Source organism: Teleopsis dalmanni, chromosome 2 (assembly GCF_002237135.1).
Source record: "Teleopsis dalmanni isolate 2A chromosome 2, ASM223713v2, whole genome shotgun sequence".
Lineage (NCBI taxonomy): Eukaryota > Metazoa > Arthropoda > Insecta > Diptera > Diopsidae > Teleopsis > Teleopsis dalmanni.
In genome coordinates this window covers 150,401,593-150,419,421 of record NC_051847.1, presented here as the reverse complement: position 1 = coordinate 150,419,421, position 17,829 = coordinate 150,401,593, and the positions used below count along the sequence as shown (strand labels likewise).

The following is a 17,829-nucleotide window of genomic DNA, read 5'->3' as shown; positions in this document are numbered from 1 at the left end:
ATTATTACAATTTTGTCAGGAATCAACACAGCTTATTTTATAAACAGCTAATAATCTAATTCTGACACTTTCCGACTTTAGAATGAATCAACATTTTTACAGCCTCTATGAGTTTTTCTTGCTGGTTATTTTTGGTGTCAAATTTAAAGTAAGCATATTTATATTTTCTGTCAAATTTAGGCACAATCAAAAAGTACAAAAGTAATAGTAAAAATACGTAATACGTGACAATACTGATGTGGCACTCTACATAACATGCATTTTCGTCAAAGAGCTTGTGGTGTCCACCCAAATGTATTAATGATACGAAATTTGGATCGTAATTAAATTTTAACAAGGAGTTGAGAAATACAACTCTGTAATTGGAATCCAATGTCAACCTATGTTCCACAGAGAGTTGACAAGAATGTAAATGCAAGCGGAGACGGAAAAATTTTGATTGAGGAGAAAAAGGTTGTTGTCAAAGTATAGATAAGTGATAAGTGAAAAAATTAAGCAAATTGTTATATTATAAATAAAAAAGTAAAAATAAATTGTCTATTTTAACGACAAGCTAATTTGGCCATGCCCATGGCACTCCACATAACATGGCCCTTAGTCTCACAGTGCTGTTAAATATGAACAGTACTATTCACTGTACAAATGAATCAATTCCAGTTTTGCTCAGTACTGCCATTTATATTTATAATAAATTTCCTATGTGGTAAACATTAAGACCTTTAAACCCAAATTTTTTTTTTTCCATTAAGAAAAGTTAAATTTCTCTATTTTTTTGCAGTTAATTGATTTTTGCGAGGAACACTTTATATGTTAATAATACATTTTTATTTTGGCAATTGACCTATCTGCGAATATTGAATCTATATATTTCGAATTATCTTATTTAATACATTCAGTGCAAAATTACATTACTATCCTACATTGTATTATAATTCGATTGCATCTTTTTTTACATCCAATCGGTTGAAAGAATGGAAAGCCACGGCGTAAGATTTGAATCCACGAAAACCACCTTCTAGGAATGCTAAATAAACAGATTTCAATCATTGGATCGTGAAGGTCAAAAGCTAAAACGTCATTTCAGTGTTAGGAGAAAAAACAGATAGAATACGAAAACTTAGTAATTAGACAACAAATATATTTAAGCCAAAATTGCACACAAGTGTAGGAGAAAGAGAGGATGTTATTGCTAGGTAGTGATATTGATTAAGAGTAAACTCTATGTAAGAGGTTGTTGTTACAACGATTGTAGAGAATTAGAGAGATTAGAGAAGAGACGTGGACGATGACATCTAGATAAATGCCTGGAATTGCAAAGAGTTGTACGTCATATTATTAAGCAGGTCCATGGGAAATTGAGCTGGTTTAAGAATTAAAAAGGAAAATTATGACGTCTGATAAAGTATCTTCGCGCTGGGGATAACAAAAAGTCAGATGTTGTTGTAAAAACAATTGCCTTACTTTTGAACAATTCATATTACTATGCGCTACATATTTTATAATAAACGCTTAAACTTGAACCGAATAAAAGTCGCGGTTCTCCAATACACTTTCCAACACTTATCATCACTTGACAGCGATAAACAACAACAACAACGACAATAATAACAACCACAAAGTTTGATATAAACTTTATGCGCTAATATTAATGAAAACATTAGTAGTTAAGCGTGCGAAGAGACATTTTGCAAAATAGGGCTGGAGTTTTGGTTCCAAGTGTGCTTTAAGTATTAATTGTTCACTTTACAGAAAACGATTGGTAAGTAATGGCAATAAGTGTGCAAGCAATATTATTACTATTGATCCTTTTGAGTGTGTTTTTATCCAATTTTTAGATATTTTTGTTGATTTTAAGTGGTTGGATTTATAAAAATAACAGTTATACCTATATGTAGAAAGCAGTTAACTTTTTTTCCATCCTAAACTTACCAAACTCTTAATATAAATATTGAATAGCTGCAGATAAGAACATAAAATATTTAGGGACCTAAAAAAAAACGATAACACTTCAAAAAACCCATGACTCAAAGAGAATATCTAGCATAATTAAATCGTTAACTTAAACTGGCAGCTGGTCACATTTTCATTAATATAACTATTGTAAGTGTTTATCAAATTGTTAAAGAGAAAGCTTTATTCAAATGGCTTATATATGTACATATGTAGATTAAATATTTGTGACGATGAAGTGTAAATCAGTATAAACCAAATCGCCGTGTTGATTGCTTAACAGCATCACACATTTTAAGTATACAACGTTAATATTTTAAATAAATTTTATTATTGCATTTTATACACATCTGTAGTGTAAAAATATTATTGACACAATCGTTTAAGCGTACTGCTATGGAACTATCATCAGACTCTGAAATTCGTAAACGTGTTGGCTTGATTCAATATGGGCACAGTGAAGGGATCAATAAAGCAGTTGACGAGGTAGTAAATATTGTACTTGACAATATTTATATTTACTTAATGCTATTTAGTCAACAAGTTCATGACTTAACAACTTCTCAGAATTATTAATATAGTCACCATTAAAATATGATAACATCACACGCGTCACGTTACACATCAATATTTTTTATCTACTCACTTTATTGTTTAATATTTAATAACATCCGATACATTGACGGCTTTAATTGTTTTAACTTTGCGCCTAACAAACTAATTATACATAATTCTATCTTAAAGCTTACATATTAATTTGAATAAATTTAGTTTTTAAGCATATGAAAAATATATTAGTTTTAAATAAATAATTTTTATTATATTCATTTTGTATGTAAATAAATAATTGTAAATAAAAACGATAATAGTCCGTACCTGTTTAAATGATTAACATACGATAAGAAAATTAAATTGTGTATATAACACAGCTTTTTGTTATCTTATATTTTTCACAGCATGTCAACTCACGTTCTTTAAAAAACGGTCACAAAAAGCATAATATACCTATGACAATGTCTGAAACAACTACTACTACTACTGGAACGTCAGCAGCACAGTTAATAACGCCTCTAGAGAAATCGTATCGTAATGGCATTAAACGAAGTCTAAGTGAAAGTTCTGCTGATGAGTATCAGAGAAGTTGTAAAGAAAATAATTCTAGCGGTTATAATAGTAAAATGTGGCAAAATGAACTGTTGGTCAATGCTAGTAGCACGCTACCACAACCACAACGTAAGAAGGACGTTTTGGATCCGGCTGAACGTGATAATAAATATCGCCGTATAAGTAATTTTATCGATATAGCCATCAGAGTAGCTATAGTTATATCATTTATGTAAGTATTTCAAATGCTAATATATCATACATTTAAAATATTTATATCTTTGAAATATAAGTAATAAGACTTATGAACTATACATATGTATTCTCTCCTACATATATAATGTTAGTTAATATTAATGTTGGTTAAGGTGCGCTGACTCTGGCTCTCAAATTTGGCAGGACACGAGTTCGATTCCTAGTACTTGCAGTCTCAAAAATTATTTATGAATAATTAAATACAAGAATTATTTCCAAAACCACAGATGATAGGTACTTGACAACTGTACGGTCAGCCAAAAATTTAATTAATTCAAATAATATAAAATGAATTTTTGTTGTTGTACTTCAGTACTTTTCGAAAAACCTCTTTCAATAATGTTAGTGAATTTTAATATGTGCCTTTATCTATTGTGTTTCTCATACAACGCAAATTCACTCTCAACTAAGTTAGACTAGTTGTATCAAATTCAACACCTTCAAGAAAAGATTAAAATCCCTAAACTAAATTCCGAATAGAAAAACCTATTTCAATAGGCAAATGTCTTCCAGATATAAGTGGTAAGACAATTGTGATATATATGTCATGGACCACATAATTAGAGGATAACTAGCAACAAACAACACCGAACTAAATCGCCAATATAAACTGACACAATAGTACTATATACTTTTAAATGTGAATATGCAGGAAAAGAGAAGAAATAATATTTAACGAGGCTTTGAAAATAAACCATATCTTTATAATGAAAATATATCTTTAAACTAGTTAGTTATTTTTACAAACAGGAAAAACTCAATGATATGAATTCAAATTAAAAGAGAATATTTTGCATTGAAATAAAAATACTTTTTTTCTCGACAGCAATATTTTTTTGAACGTGCAAGTTTTAAGTTATAAAACATAAATAAACAGAACCGAATAAACATATACCAGGTAAGAAAAGATGGACAATTAAAAAAATAAAAGATTAAAGATTCTCGAAACAGCGTTGTATGGTCAGCCAAATTTCAATAAATTAAAAATAAAAAATTTTTGTCTTTGTCCTTTCTTTGCTATTCGAATCCGTCTAACTTTTAAATAGTTTCTTTCGTCATAAAAAGACACGCCATTATCGACAAGAAAAAATTAACCTATAAAAGAATAAAGTTTATAGAGACTCTTTCAAAAAAAATAAGTTTGGTTGTTTATGTAATTTTTTTGGTTAGATTTTTTCTACACTAAAACTAAAACACTAATATTTGCTAAATCCCATATAATTATACATCTTATTAAAAGATTTTTTAACAATTTTCTTCTTTATCTATAATAAGAGATAATATTAATAATTTCTGCCAGAGTAGCAAACCAAACTATTTGTTAGGGTTCCAAGAACGGTCGGGCGTACGTCCCGGAGTCACTCGTCTCCAGCGACGACCAAGTGCCGTTCAACACCAAATACCAGTTACAAAAACAACGTGTGTTAGAACTTAAATAAATATTTAAAATGTTACACATTTTTAAAAATTCATTAATAAAGAATTCATTTAAAAATTCACTAGAAGTGACCATATTGTTGAAAACGATTGACTGTTCTTAGACATAGTAGAACGAAATATGTATCTTAGTAACTTCTCTTCAATACAGTAATGTGAGGTTTCATATCACTCGAAAAAAACAAATTTGCTATAGTTCTAATAAGTAGTGGTGAAAACTCACCGTCATTTAAATCCTGACGCGTTGTAAAACGTGTATATCTGTATAAATCTGTACTGAGTGGGTTAATTTTTAGTTTTGTGTTATATTTAAATAATATATTTATAATATAACATAATTTAATAATATATAAAAGTTTTGTTAAGAGGATTAAACATCCAAAAAAAAAAAAAAAATAATAAAATATATAAAAGTTTTAAGAGAATAAAAGTTTCAAAAAAAAAAATAATAAACTACACTTAAGTCTCATGGAATGTGGAGGGACGTTATGCGTTATACAAGTTCAGATTATAGATGACATATATTATGGATTAACTTATACAAGTTGAAAACGTGTTGATAAGTTTTAAATTTTTATCACATTTTTTTACATTCAATTTCAATTTTTTTACATTTTTAATTAAAATTTTAATTAGTATTGTTAAAATAAAAAAAGTTGTAAATAACATCTGTATTACATTTAACTCATCAATTTTAGTTACATTTTACCAACATTTATGCAACAGAAACGCTGTTCAAATTTTTTAATTGAATATTATTTTTTATATTCACTTATTCATTATTGTATTATGACTCGGAATAAGTAATTCTAGATCAGCGTTTTCCAAATTTTTTTGCGGTATGCCCCACGTAAGACTTTAAAAAAACCTTTTCTCTCCCAAGCTACATCTACTATGAAGGTCCCTTTTTCAAACAATTAACCAACTTTTTTGATTTTTTTTTAGCTAATACTAAAAATAACTATTTAAACAGTAATTAATAAGAGTATTATAAAAAGTAAAAAAAAAGTATTGGTTTTTATGCGGATATATAACAGATATTCTCAACTATACAAAACGTCAAAAAAAAAATTGGCTGTCCGCAATAAGATTTTTGGTATAGCACACGCACTGCTGGAAACTCCTTCTCCTTCTTTTTATATAGAGTTGACTTGCATGTGCATTAACAGCAATTATCTACTTTAGGATTTTATAAAGACAAGACTTGTTTTACCACAGATTTAACTAACTATAAACTTCAGTATATAACACCAATGGAAAGACTTTAGAATAAAAAAAAAATTGAAATACCCAAATTATATTTAGGTATAAATATTGGTTTTATATTTTTCGTCTATTAGATTTCAGAAGAATTACTATTATTAATTTTCGAGTTACACTGAAAACGAAATACATATGTAAAAGACAATTCTTTACGTTTAAGAACTACAATATTTTTATTCTGTAATTATTTTTAGAAATTTAAAGTTTAAAATTTAATGTAACAAAATTTAGTAAATTTAGTAGTAATTATTTTTTGTTGCAATAATTTTATTTATTTTTTATTTTAGCAAATTGGAATTAACAGTACCGTTTAAAAGAAAAATTCACTTAGAAGAGCTATGGCTTTACAAAAATCCTCGTATGCCTGATATTGTTGCGCCCCTCACTCTGATAGTAGCAGTTATATTTGGACCATTTTGTACTACACTTTTACGTTTATTAATATCAAAAGATCGACGCGATTTTCGTGCCGCAAGCTGGGCATGGACGTTGGCTTTATGTTTAAACGGTGTTATAACAAGTTTATTAAAAATTACCGTAGGCCGACCTAGACCAGACTTTTATTATCGTTGCTTTCCCGATGGTAAAATGGTGTTTAACAATCTGAATGCAACCACAGATAATACAATTGATATATACAACTGTACTGGAAATATAAGAGACATAAATGAAGGTTTTAAAAGTTTTCCCAGTGGACATTCATCGTGTAAGTTTTTATTGATTTTTCATAAATGATAAAAAAAAATTATTAATTAATAAAAATTATTTTGCAGTTGCTTTCGCTAGTTTTGCGTTTATAACATTTTATGTTGGAGCTAAGTTGCATGCATTTGACAGTAGGGGCCGAGGTCAAACGTGGCGTTTATGTTGTGTTTTGACACCGCTTATATTAGCTGGCCTGATTGCTATTAGTCGCACTTGTGACTATCATCATCATTGGCAGGATATTGTAGTTGGTGGTTTTATTGGATTTTTCACAAGTTACTGGGCATATAGACAATACTATCCTTCAGTGTTTTCAATAAATTGTCAAAGATCTTATAATAGATATAATTCATTCCATTCACTTAGAAAAACCAAATCTTTTAACAAGTTATATACAGACAGCGTAGATGCTGCAAGTGATACTAGTGATGATTTTGATGTTGGTACTAAAATAGAGAGGCATCCATTAATAATAAGCGAAAAACGCAGTCATAAAAAAATTTAATTTTTTTAAGCTGATTAACATTATCCTATGCACATACAGAAGTAGAATATTAAAACACAGCAGTGCTGTAGAAAGACGTATTTCATAGCTTAATTTTAAGATAATTAATTCTTAATTTTATAAATAAGAAATATAACAGAAAGCTAATGAAGACTAATTTTAAAATTATGCGACTGGAAAATGAATGAAATGAGTATTGTGTGCATATTTAACGAACTTTGAAAATAGTTTAAATTATAAAAAATTATTCTAAAAAGAAAACTGACGACGGTTCTAGAAAATAAGTTATTTCTCCATCACTTGATGTGAAGTACTGCTTATATATGCATGCAAGTGCATTTCAAATCTTTCGACATAGTTAATCGTTGTTAATTAGCAAGCTTATTAGTTGTTTTCAATTTGTCCTTAAGATTAGTCAATTATTTATTTAATAAATGTAAATAAATAGTTTAGTAAGTATGTACTTTGTAGAATAATTGCAGTAGATACATTGCATCTTTACTATTAAATGAAATTAATTTAAATATTGTCTATAATAAATTGTGTCCATTTAGATTAGTTATCAATACGACTATAAAATTATACACAGAAAAAATTCTTAATTCCTTTAATTGATTAAGTTAGATTTAATTTGCTATATTTTCCTTATTAACTATATACAATTTCCTTACTAAAAAGTATAGGAATTTTTCACTTTTTAGTTACTTTTAAAGAATTATACATGTTTATTTTGACTAAGTGAATTAATATCCTTATCTTTATTTGTTAACAACGTAGTCATGTGCTTTGATTGTATTTTATTGTACTAATTTAAAAAAAACTTCTAATTAAATTTAGTAGTTCATAAATATGTTAATTCAAAAAATAGTATTGAATCTTTAGTGTTTCCAAATGTATACGGAATTATACACACGGAATTGTACTCTATATAGTCATGGATATCAATAAGAAAAAAGTTTAAAAATAAATATTGAAGGTTGTAAAGTAATAAAAATATATTTTTTTTAGTAAAACAAAAATTTTTATTTGTTTAAACCTAGAAAATTATACGTTTTAATATATTTTAAATTTTATAAACAAGTGGTGATTTATAAGCAAAAATTAATTATATAATTAATTATAAATTAATATAATATAAATATAAATAATATAAATCTTAAAAATGATTTAATAATAATTTGTTAATATGTTAATATGAAATTTGTATAATTTTGTAAATAGTGTAATTTTATTTAAAATTGGGTACATATACCTACATTTTTAACAGCGAAGCTTTAATAAGCAAAATATCAATATTTTAAATATTTGCAGCTAATAAAGAAATATTGCATATCTTATATTTTGAATTATTTATTTTTATTATAGTATTTTTAACAGAACTGTAATGGATAGAGCTTAGAAAATGGCGACAGTTCTTAAACACAAGAGAAGTGACCCCGAAATGACTAGTTGATATTAGAATTGATTTATTAGGCTAATATCTGTATTTAAGATGTAAATAGTAAGATTAATTAGTGCAAATTTTAACTCGATTACGCTTATGTAGTTTTTGGCATGATCAGACGACATTACAACTTGTGATCTGCATCAAGTACAATAGAAGAAGTTCAGAAATAGTCTTGTTGAAGATATGGAGATGTTACAAAACGGTAAAACAAAAAATTTGTTGGATGTACATGGAACGCAACATATTAAATTTTGGAATCTAAGGATAAATTGGAATCGGAACATTATTCAATTGGAGTATAAGACAAATGTATCTGTTTTCATTTTTATTTATTTTTATGATTTTTGAACAAATTTAACTGTTTAAAGAAGTTCAGTAAATATTCAAAATATTAATTGTGTTTTCAATACCTGCTTAATTTTTTTATAACGTTCGTAATGATAAATATTTCCTTAGAAAATTTTAATAATATAAATTTAAATGTCATTCCATAACCTAAAACGGTTACAAAGTATTACTATGTTGAGGCTAGTTGAGTCAGTGCACTTGAGCAATTTTATTCTCTATTAACTATGAGGTTTCTTCATATCTCCTCTCTACGCCTTGACTGAATTATTGTTTTTCACTTCATCAGACTAAGCAATAACTGACCTCAGATGTGCATACCTCCTCGAAGAGCCTGTAACCATTCTGAGATTTAATAGCGCGGTATTGATAAACCTGTCAGTTTTCGTAAATAATTTTAGAACTTTATCCTTTATGTATTTTTTGATCTGTTGAATCTTGAGATCCCTCAGGATTTCATTCGTCCTAATGGTCCATTTCACCTTGAAAAGTCTTCTCAGAACATGGCTTCAATTCCCAGCTGGCGAATAGTGGTGTTTGAGGCCTTGCTAAACGCTACACATCCATATAGAAGAGGCGGTCGAATTATTTGGTTATACCATATAACAGCTTCCTGTTTTTAGCATTAAGATTTTAATTTTTGAATAGCGGTTGGAGGAGATGAAGAATTTTGGCTAATTCTTTCCATTGAACAAGTTAAAGCCATGTGAATCGTTTATCCACCGTGATGCCTAAACATTTAATGCTATCCTCCCAGTTTATTACCATATCTTCCATTTTCACTCTCGATGGGTTCTGTCTCGTCTTACGTGTAATGAACAGAGATTTAGTTTTTACATTATTGATTTTTATTTCCATTTCTGGACATACTCCAGGATAAGGTGTTACTCCTTATAAACAATATATAAATTATAAACAATTTCACAGTTATTCTAATACTATGCCACATATGGTTTCTATTTACTCGACTAATGCTCAAAGTCTCATTCATTAAAGACTCCGTGGTTATTATTTTTATCATTACATAATCATTACATTATCATTACATTTTCACATGAATTACTTGAATCACTGCTTTCAGAAGCGAACTTCTCCACAGTTATTTTTATAATCACGTCACAATGGTGACAATTTACTGGACTGCTTTATGGTTTAAGAATTTTTTAATAACTACATTAAGGATTATAAACAACTTTACAGTAATCATAATTCGTATATGTATATGTATAAGGAAAACATAAAGGGACATTTTAGGTTAGTCTAGGATAATACTTTTTCAAACGTATAGACCAGTGTTTCTTAACGTGGAGTGTATACTCTACGAATGCAGAATTCGATTTTTAAGCGGGCAATTTCAAAATTAACTTTAATTAAGATTGTGAAATTTGGTGACCGGAAAGTCTCGCCGTACACGAATTTTATGCATTATAGTTTTAAATACATACGAGTTGGCAACTCTATGTTAGATTTGTTATGGTTCTGGTAAAAAATAACCGTTGTTAACGAAATTCTTCGTGATATGGCTTCTATTTCATATTTGTACTAAGGAGCTTCCAAAAACAAACGTCGAAATATTGTATAAAGAACACAATAATTTGTACGAAAAGAAACAAAATATTATTTTAAAAAGTATTTTTTTTATACTAATCAAGAATTTTAAATAAATATTAAAACAAACATTAGAAAAGTGAAATACATGGTTAAATCAAAAAGCTATATGTGTCCTAAATATAAACTTATAACGGAAGTGAGAGTTCATTAGCTTTACAATTTACAAGTAAAATTTTGTCATTTACTCAAACCATCTAATAATTTTGTATAAAATGGAACAGAAAAATCAATAAAAATTTATTAATAAATTCGCAGCAATATACATATATACATCAATCATAATTTATATCTGATTTCTTTCTAACTAATTTTAATTAAAGATATTTTAAAATTTATAATGAAATGTACTCTCAAAGGCTACCAATGCCTTCACTAAGTAATTATGCACGAATATACAACCGGTGAGCAATCGAATTCCCGGCGTCAAATTCAGCAACAAATACAGCAGCAACAGTTTTCTACCAGTAAAAATTCAAAAACATCCGATTTAAGTGATTGCTCTAGCCGCCTATCGGAAATTGAAGATATTGAATATCAGAATACGAATACCGTGGTGAAGCGTGGTACACCTATTTTATTCTCAACTAATCGTGGTCTACATCTGCGTATGGCAAAAGCATTTTCCTTTGCGGCATCTACTAACACCAATTACAGTAATCAGAGAAGTGGCCGTAGTGGCAGTGCATACGATATTAAATTCTGTGATCTCGAACGTTGGGTAATAGTTTATTAAGTCTAATCCTTGGAGGTATGCTTATATTATTTTACTTGTAGAGCACAAATCATGCAAATAGAGTGAGCTTGTTGGAAGACAGTGATGTTATTCACAAATTTTCAGTTACTAAACCAACTCACACTGAATGCGGTTGCAGTGCCAAACAATGTACCACCATGTCACAGTTTGTGAAAAATGAGGGAAGCAAATGTTGTAATATTTCAGGTATTCCAGTAAAACGTTCTGTGGTACGATTCAATAAGACATTCAGGAGATTTGATACGAGTAATTAAAAAATCTATTTTAATGTTACTTTGTACTGTAAATAATTAATAAAAGTGTAAATAGTTATTTTCTCCTTTTTATATATATTAAAATATTTTCAATGAATTTCAAAGTATTAATATGATGATTGTAAAATTGTAATTACTGTGGTTAATAATTCTTTATTTTTATAAAATAGAAAATTTGTGTAATAGAGAAATAATTTTGTTTTTAAAAAAGTAATATACTTTAATCAAAAGCAATATTGTATGTACTTTCTCTGTTCTATATTATAACCCCATTATTATATTTATTTAATATGTCAAGATAAATTTTCCTTTATATTAAACATAAGGTCTTATGATGACGAAAGATATCATCAGTGATCAATATAAGAAATTGCGATAAACTTAACACAAAAACATAACTCAGTAATTATATGGTAATACGATATATAATATATACATATTATTAATAAAAAACCAAACAGCCGGTACTGCGGCCAGAAGAGTCCTATTGTATCAGGTAATATACATAAGATCATATGCTTCAAATAGTGCATTGATACTTCTGTTAAATTAAAAAAGTATTTTTAAGTAAAGTATATAATCCGGCTAAAGGATTTTTGTTATATGATATAATTCAACGTTTAATATTTTTTATTTTTTTCTATATTTCGACTATCCTTGAGAGTCATCATCAGGATCACGATCTAACATAAATTAATATTACTAAAACTATATCTACGTCATCCTCTTTATTCTATCATCTATATTGCACTATAGATGTACTAAAAACCATTAGTAAATATAATTTTTAATTTAAGATTTACTACCGGATTATAGTGAGTATATTTAGTCCTGTGAGATCGACATAGCATTGAATATTAGCGATTACGCGTTCAGTTAAAAAATGATATAAGTACGAGAAGAGTTATATTGGAACAGTGCACCCAGTGCAAGACAATGTTCAACCTATTCTTACTTGCTTCGAAATAATAGGCTACTAACGATATTTTTAAAAAGTTAGACAGTGAAAAAATAAATAGAGACGGTTTAACACATTTGACATAAATTCATCTCTTTATCTCTCTTTATAAATATTGTAAACTAATAAATAATAATTAAATTAATAATTAATTCTTTATTTTACCAATTTTACAATTATTTGCAGTTCTATGGTTAACTTATAATTTCAAGTTTATTAGTTCAGTGATATCCTTAGCACCAAAGTATTATAATTGATTAAAAAATATGGGATAAATAAATAATATATCAAATTTTAACTAAGTTGAGTATAATATATGCATGTTAAGAAATATTTATTTATTTCTATGGAAAAAATATGGAATATATTCTTCATATAATATATTTACTATCAAACTAATTTAAAGAGTAGAGCTAATGAGCAATAGTTGAAGAAAGAAGGCGTAGAGGTAAACCATGTCTCTGGTAGAGTGATCAAGTTGAAGGATCACTAACCGGACTTGTTGTAGGATACTTCTTTTGCTGCGTTAGGCCGAAATCCGGTAATGAGTAAGGTTACATAAGTAAGTAAATAAGTGCTAATGAATTGGACTTTTTTAACCAGACAGAGAAAGGTGACAATTCTGAAAAGTTATAAATAGCAGAAAATAAAAGGATATTAAAATTAAAAAATTTTAAAATAATGAAAGTAAATTTAGATCAGTTTAATAGACGTACTTTAAACATGTGTCAAACATTTAATATTACTTTATATTGAAATATCTGTATTTAGTGTTAGTTAGTGGTAGTTGCATATTTAGATATATTCATTAGAACTTATGGTATGACTAGAACATCAGTATGTGGTGGTGTTGGTATAATTCGTAATGACTTATGTTTTTTATAATTCAAAGTGATTAAATCATTATTGGTTATATTAGTTATACATTACTTTTTACGTAAAAAATCCATCACCGAAACTAAGGAAAGACTTGATAAATACTACGGGGACTCGGCACCATCAATTTCAATGGTTTAGAATTGGTTTATAGAGTTCCGTTGTGGTCGTACCAGCACTAGTGACGCCGAACGTTCAGGTCGCCCAAAAGAAGTGATCACGCCGGAAATCGTCGATAAAATCCATGAAATTATATTGGATGATCGGAGAATGAAAGTGCGCGAGTTGGCTCATGCTGTAGGTATCTCAACTGATCGGGTACATCATATTTTACACGAATATTTCGACAAGAAAAAACTCTCCGCGAGATGGGTGCCGCGATTGCTCACACTCGACCATAAGCGCAATCGTGTGATCACTTCAAAAGAGTGTTTAGCGATGTTCAGCCGTAATCCGAAAGAATTTTTGCGCCGTTTTGTTACTGTGGACGAAACATGGATCCATCACAACACGCCAGAGACCAAGGAACAATCGAAACGATGGGTTGCTAGGTTCACCCTCGTGGACAAAAGAAGGTCAAACAAAATCTGTCACCCAACAAACGCGGATTTTGAGAGCTTTGAAAAAACCTATTATTTGGAGGGAATAAGAAAATTAGAAAAACGGTGGACTAAATATATCGAGCTAAAAGGTGATTATGTAGAAAAATAAAATGTTTATTCGCCGAAAAAAAATTTGTTTTATTCACTGTCTCCAAAAAAAAAGTCACTGTCTTATCAAACCGCCCTCGTACCTTAGAATTTCATCAATAAATGGTACCTAGTTATATATACATTAAAAATAAACTATTACATAAATGCATTTTAAGCTAGACATAAATCATATAAATTTGTTTGATTTCCTTAAAAATATGGTTAGATATAGTAAATTTTATAGATTAGTCAGGTTGTGTTACATTTACTTAAATGGGTGATCGTGTCTTTTCTTAGACAGCGTTTGTACGCCAACATTTTGATCTTTATACCTGTTATGATGGTCTACTTAGTCTGATAGATAGTACAATGGGCCATTATTTGTGTTGAATTAGGCTTTGAAGTGCAAAGCGACCAGTCCAATTTAGATGTGGTATTATAAGGGAAATAAAAAATCGTAAATGCTGGTTCAATAGTACTAAAATATTAAAAATATTAAATAATATGATGTGTCGAAGAAATTTATTTAATTCAAACTATTCATTAAGGTCTAAATATGATTGTTTAAATTCTTGAAAAATATGTACATATGTTATGTATTTTCAGTTATATAGAAAAATAGCAAAAATGATATTATTACTGATGAAATGGCTGTATTATTGTGTATAAATAAACTTTATTAGTTTTGTGGATTCAATAACTTTTGTATGTAGGTATGATATAAATTATAATATTTAAAGGTTTTTTAATCTTTTATCGTAAAAGGTCCGAGAAAAAAGTAAGTATCGTTGTTATCAAAGTTTTAACACCCATCACACTGATTACAAATTCATTAATTATTATTTTCTAACTATAAAATTTTAGTTAATTTTATATAATTTATATATTAAATTTTGTTTAATGATGTAATATGCAGATTATGAACGATCAGCCAACTAACTTTATCTATTTTTTGACTTAATCCATATTGATCCTTATATAAAATTTTATTCTATAATATATTGAAAAATAAACAAGTTTCTTGAAGTTGAATACTCTGTGTGAAGTTTCTTACAATAATGCTTCTGACTTTCATTTTATTTTGTTTCTCACTAGTTTTTAACGGTCACCATGGATCCCGCAACTTGTACAAATAACTACTTCGTAACACTGTTTATACTGTTTTATATTCTTCAAGAAATGCGTTAATCTTTAGACTTAAGCGATATTAATATACTTACGAATTGTAAGGTGCGCATTTAATATTCTTAACATTACATTCAGTTCCACTTTAACCGAACCTAATACGCTCTGTATTAGGTTAGGTTAATGTGACAGTCAGCATAGTTGACCAACTCTCTTTGTCCATATGTATAACTCTATAGTGATACCACTTATGGAATAAATTTAAAGCTCTCATAAAGCTTAGGATGTTTTCAATCTTTTCGTTGGCACCTCTTTGAGAGAGTTTAAAACATATGTACTAAAATAATTACCCTGCTGTTGGCCAGAGCTGGGCTGTCGCAGTCGCATAAGCAGTGTACCATTGTTTCTTCTTCCTCCATAGGGTCACAACTTCTAAAATATTCATAGCACAGAAGTCTTAGCCTAAGAGCGTGCTACCAAATAGCCATCATATTACAGAACTTGATTATTTCGATGAATTCGACACAGAGAACGCCGAAATTTAATTTGAAAATTAATATATAAATATGTCTTTAATGCTTTTTGATCTTTCAGACATTTTTTTTTATTTTCTTCCTTATGGCTATTATAAAAAATTAATTAATATTTATAGAACTAAAAAAATTAAATCAAATCGAAATAAAACATTATATTATTTTACAAATATTGTTGTTTAAAACTTTATTCATTTATATTATATTATGTTGTTTCATTATTTGCAAATTGTATAATTAACACTAAAATACTTATTTAAACATATTTTCTTGTTTTTAATATGCATAAACTTAAAGTCTAATTAAATTGAAGTTTTTTTTTGTGTTTTAAATATTCTCTTATTATTAAGCAAAACTTCCCATTACTTTTAATAATTAAGTGTTTTTATATTTTTGATTTATTTTAAATAATTTTTTTTTATAATTATATATATACTTTTTTATATTAATGCTACATGAAAATTGTGTTGAGAAAAAGTGCAAGCATGCACACAATTTTATAAATAATATATATATATATTGTATATAAATTTATTATCTTACATTTTTAAATGTAAAATTTATGTGATTTAATGCTTTTCAACACTTTAGAAAATTTTAAACTTATATTAAATAAAATAATTTAGTAATTTTATTCATATATATATATATATATATATATATATATATATATATATATATAGATATATGTATTTAATATGTTTATTAAATATTTACTTTTAGATTTTTGTACAGAATTAATTTGATATAATATATATAATAAATGTTTTCTATTATTACATATAATATATATTTTATAAATATATTTATATATAAGTAGATTTTTTATAAACTATTATTACTAAGTGAAATTAAAATTCTATATATATATTTTTTTGTTTTTTCTATATCGTCGTTACGACCCAACCATATTGATTTTTGAAATTTTATAAACGTTGAGTGAAAATTTTAAAACTTGATATAGACTAAGTGTCAAATACTTTTAACTTGCAAATATATTGTTAGCTAATATATTAATTATGTTTTATCTCATACTAAATTTTTATATATTTATATTACTTACTGCTTTTATAAAAAGAAACAGCTAAGTAAGCACTGCAGTATTAAGTTTACATACATGTTAAATTTAGAATTTTATATTTTTATTTGCTAACATTTTCTTCGAAAAATATTTTATACAGCAGAAAATACTAACATAAGAATAAAACTTATTAAATTAAATTTTGTATAACTAGATTAAAAAAAATTAACAAATAATAACTGTATTGATTTACAAGCAATCAATTTAAAATTAAATATTATTTTATATTCTATTAATATATATCACACAATATATATGTAAAATACGTTACATATTATATATACAAATTTATATATATGCATGTATGTAAAAATTTTGTATAAAAACTTGGAATAAAAGTATAATTTAAGGCTTTTATAATTTTAACAACCGATAAATCATCTATCCCATAGTATTGTATTTATTTTCTTGCCTAATCTGTGATAAGTTGACAGACAGTATTGAAACAACAAGAAACATATATTATTATTACATTGAAATTAATCAACTGATTAAAAAAGGTATGTTTAGTAAGACTGGCTGGTACTGTGAGCCAAGCATAGATGTCTGGGCTAATAGCTATACCAATTAGAGGCGCGTTTTATATAGCTGCAATAGCTTAATTCCACCAGGTGAACTTTTGATTAAGTTCAATGTATCTTAGGTATTGGCATGGGTGGATGAAGAGCTTCATTTTTTATTGTTTTAAGTTTTACTCGGAAGTTAAGAAACTCCCAAATTAATATTTATTTTTTATTACACTCTAATTATTTCCGTCAATTGAAATCTATTTCATTAAATTTTTATATTTCATATACTAAAATTACATTGATGAAGCCATATTAGTAGATATTTGTTGTAACTTAATGATATGAGCAATTTCGCAGCTTTATACTATCTTTACACTTACATTTAATGAATCGATTTAGTATATATTTGTCAGTTTTGTGTGAAA

General features: G+C 27.5%; 2 protein-coding genes across 4 annotated transcripts; both read left to right on the top strand.

Moving 5' to 3' along the window:
* The first annotated feature begins 1,012 nt into the window (after positions 1-1,012).
* On the top strand, positions 1,013-7,842 carry LOC119677797 (phospholipid phosphatase 5). 3 transcript variants are annotated; one of them, XM_038089318.1, is made up of 5 exons: positions 1,013-1,759; positions 2,338-2,436; positions 2,907-3,286; positions 6,297-6,715; positions 6,783-7,842. In XM_038089318.1, the coding sequence occupies exons 2-5, from the start codon at positions 2,347-2,349 to the stop codon at positions 7,217-7,219; spliced, it is 1,326 nt and encodes a 441-aa protein (XP_037945246.1). In that variant the 5' UTR covers positions 1,013-1,759; positions 2,338-2,346; the 3' UTR covers positions 7,220-7,842. The 3 variants fall into 3 exon arrangements, with proteins under 3 accessions (XP_037945246.1, XP_037945245.1, XP_037945247.1); XM_038089317.1 differs by having other exon boundaries at positions 2,307-2,436; XM_038089319.1 differs by lacking the exon at positions 2,338-2,436 and having other exon boundaries at positions 1,017-1,759; positions 6,783-7,838.
* Positions 7,843-10,894: 3,052 nt separating this feature from the next.
* Positions 10,895-11,671, top strand: LOC119683909. The gene is made up of 2 exons (XM_038097797.1): positions 10,895-11,340; positions 11,397-11,671. The coding sequence occupies exons 1-2, from the start codon at positions 11,005-11,007 to the stop codon at positions 11,628-11,630; spliced, it is 570 nt and encodes a 189-aa protein (XP_037953725.1). The 5' UTR covers positions 10,895-11,004; the 3' UTR covers positions 11,631-11,671.
* Positions 11,672-17,829: the final 6,158 nt, after the last annotated feature.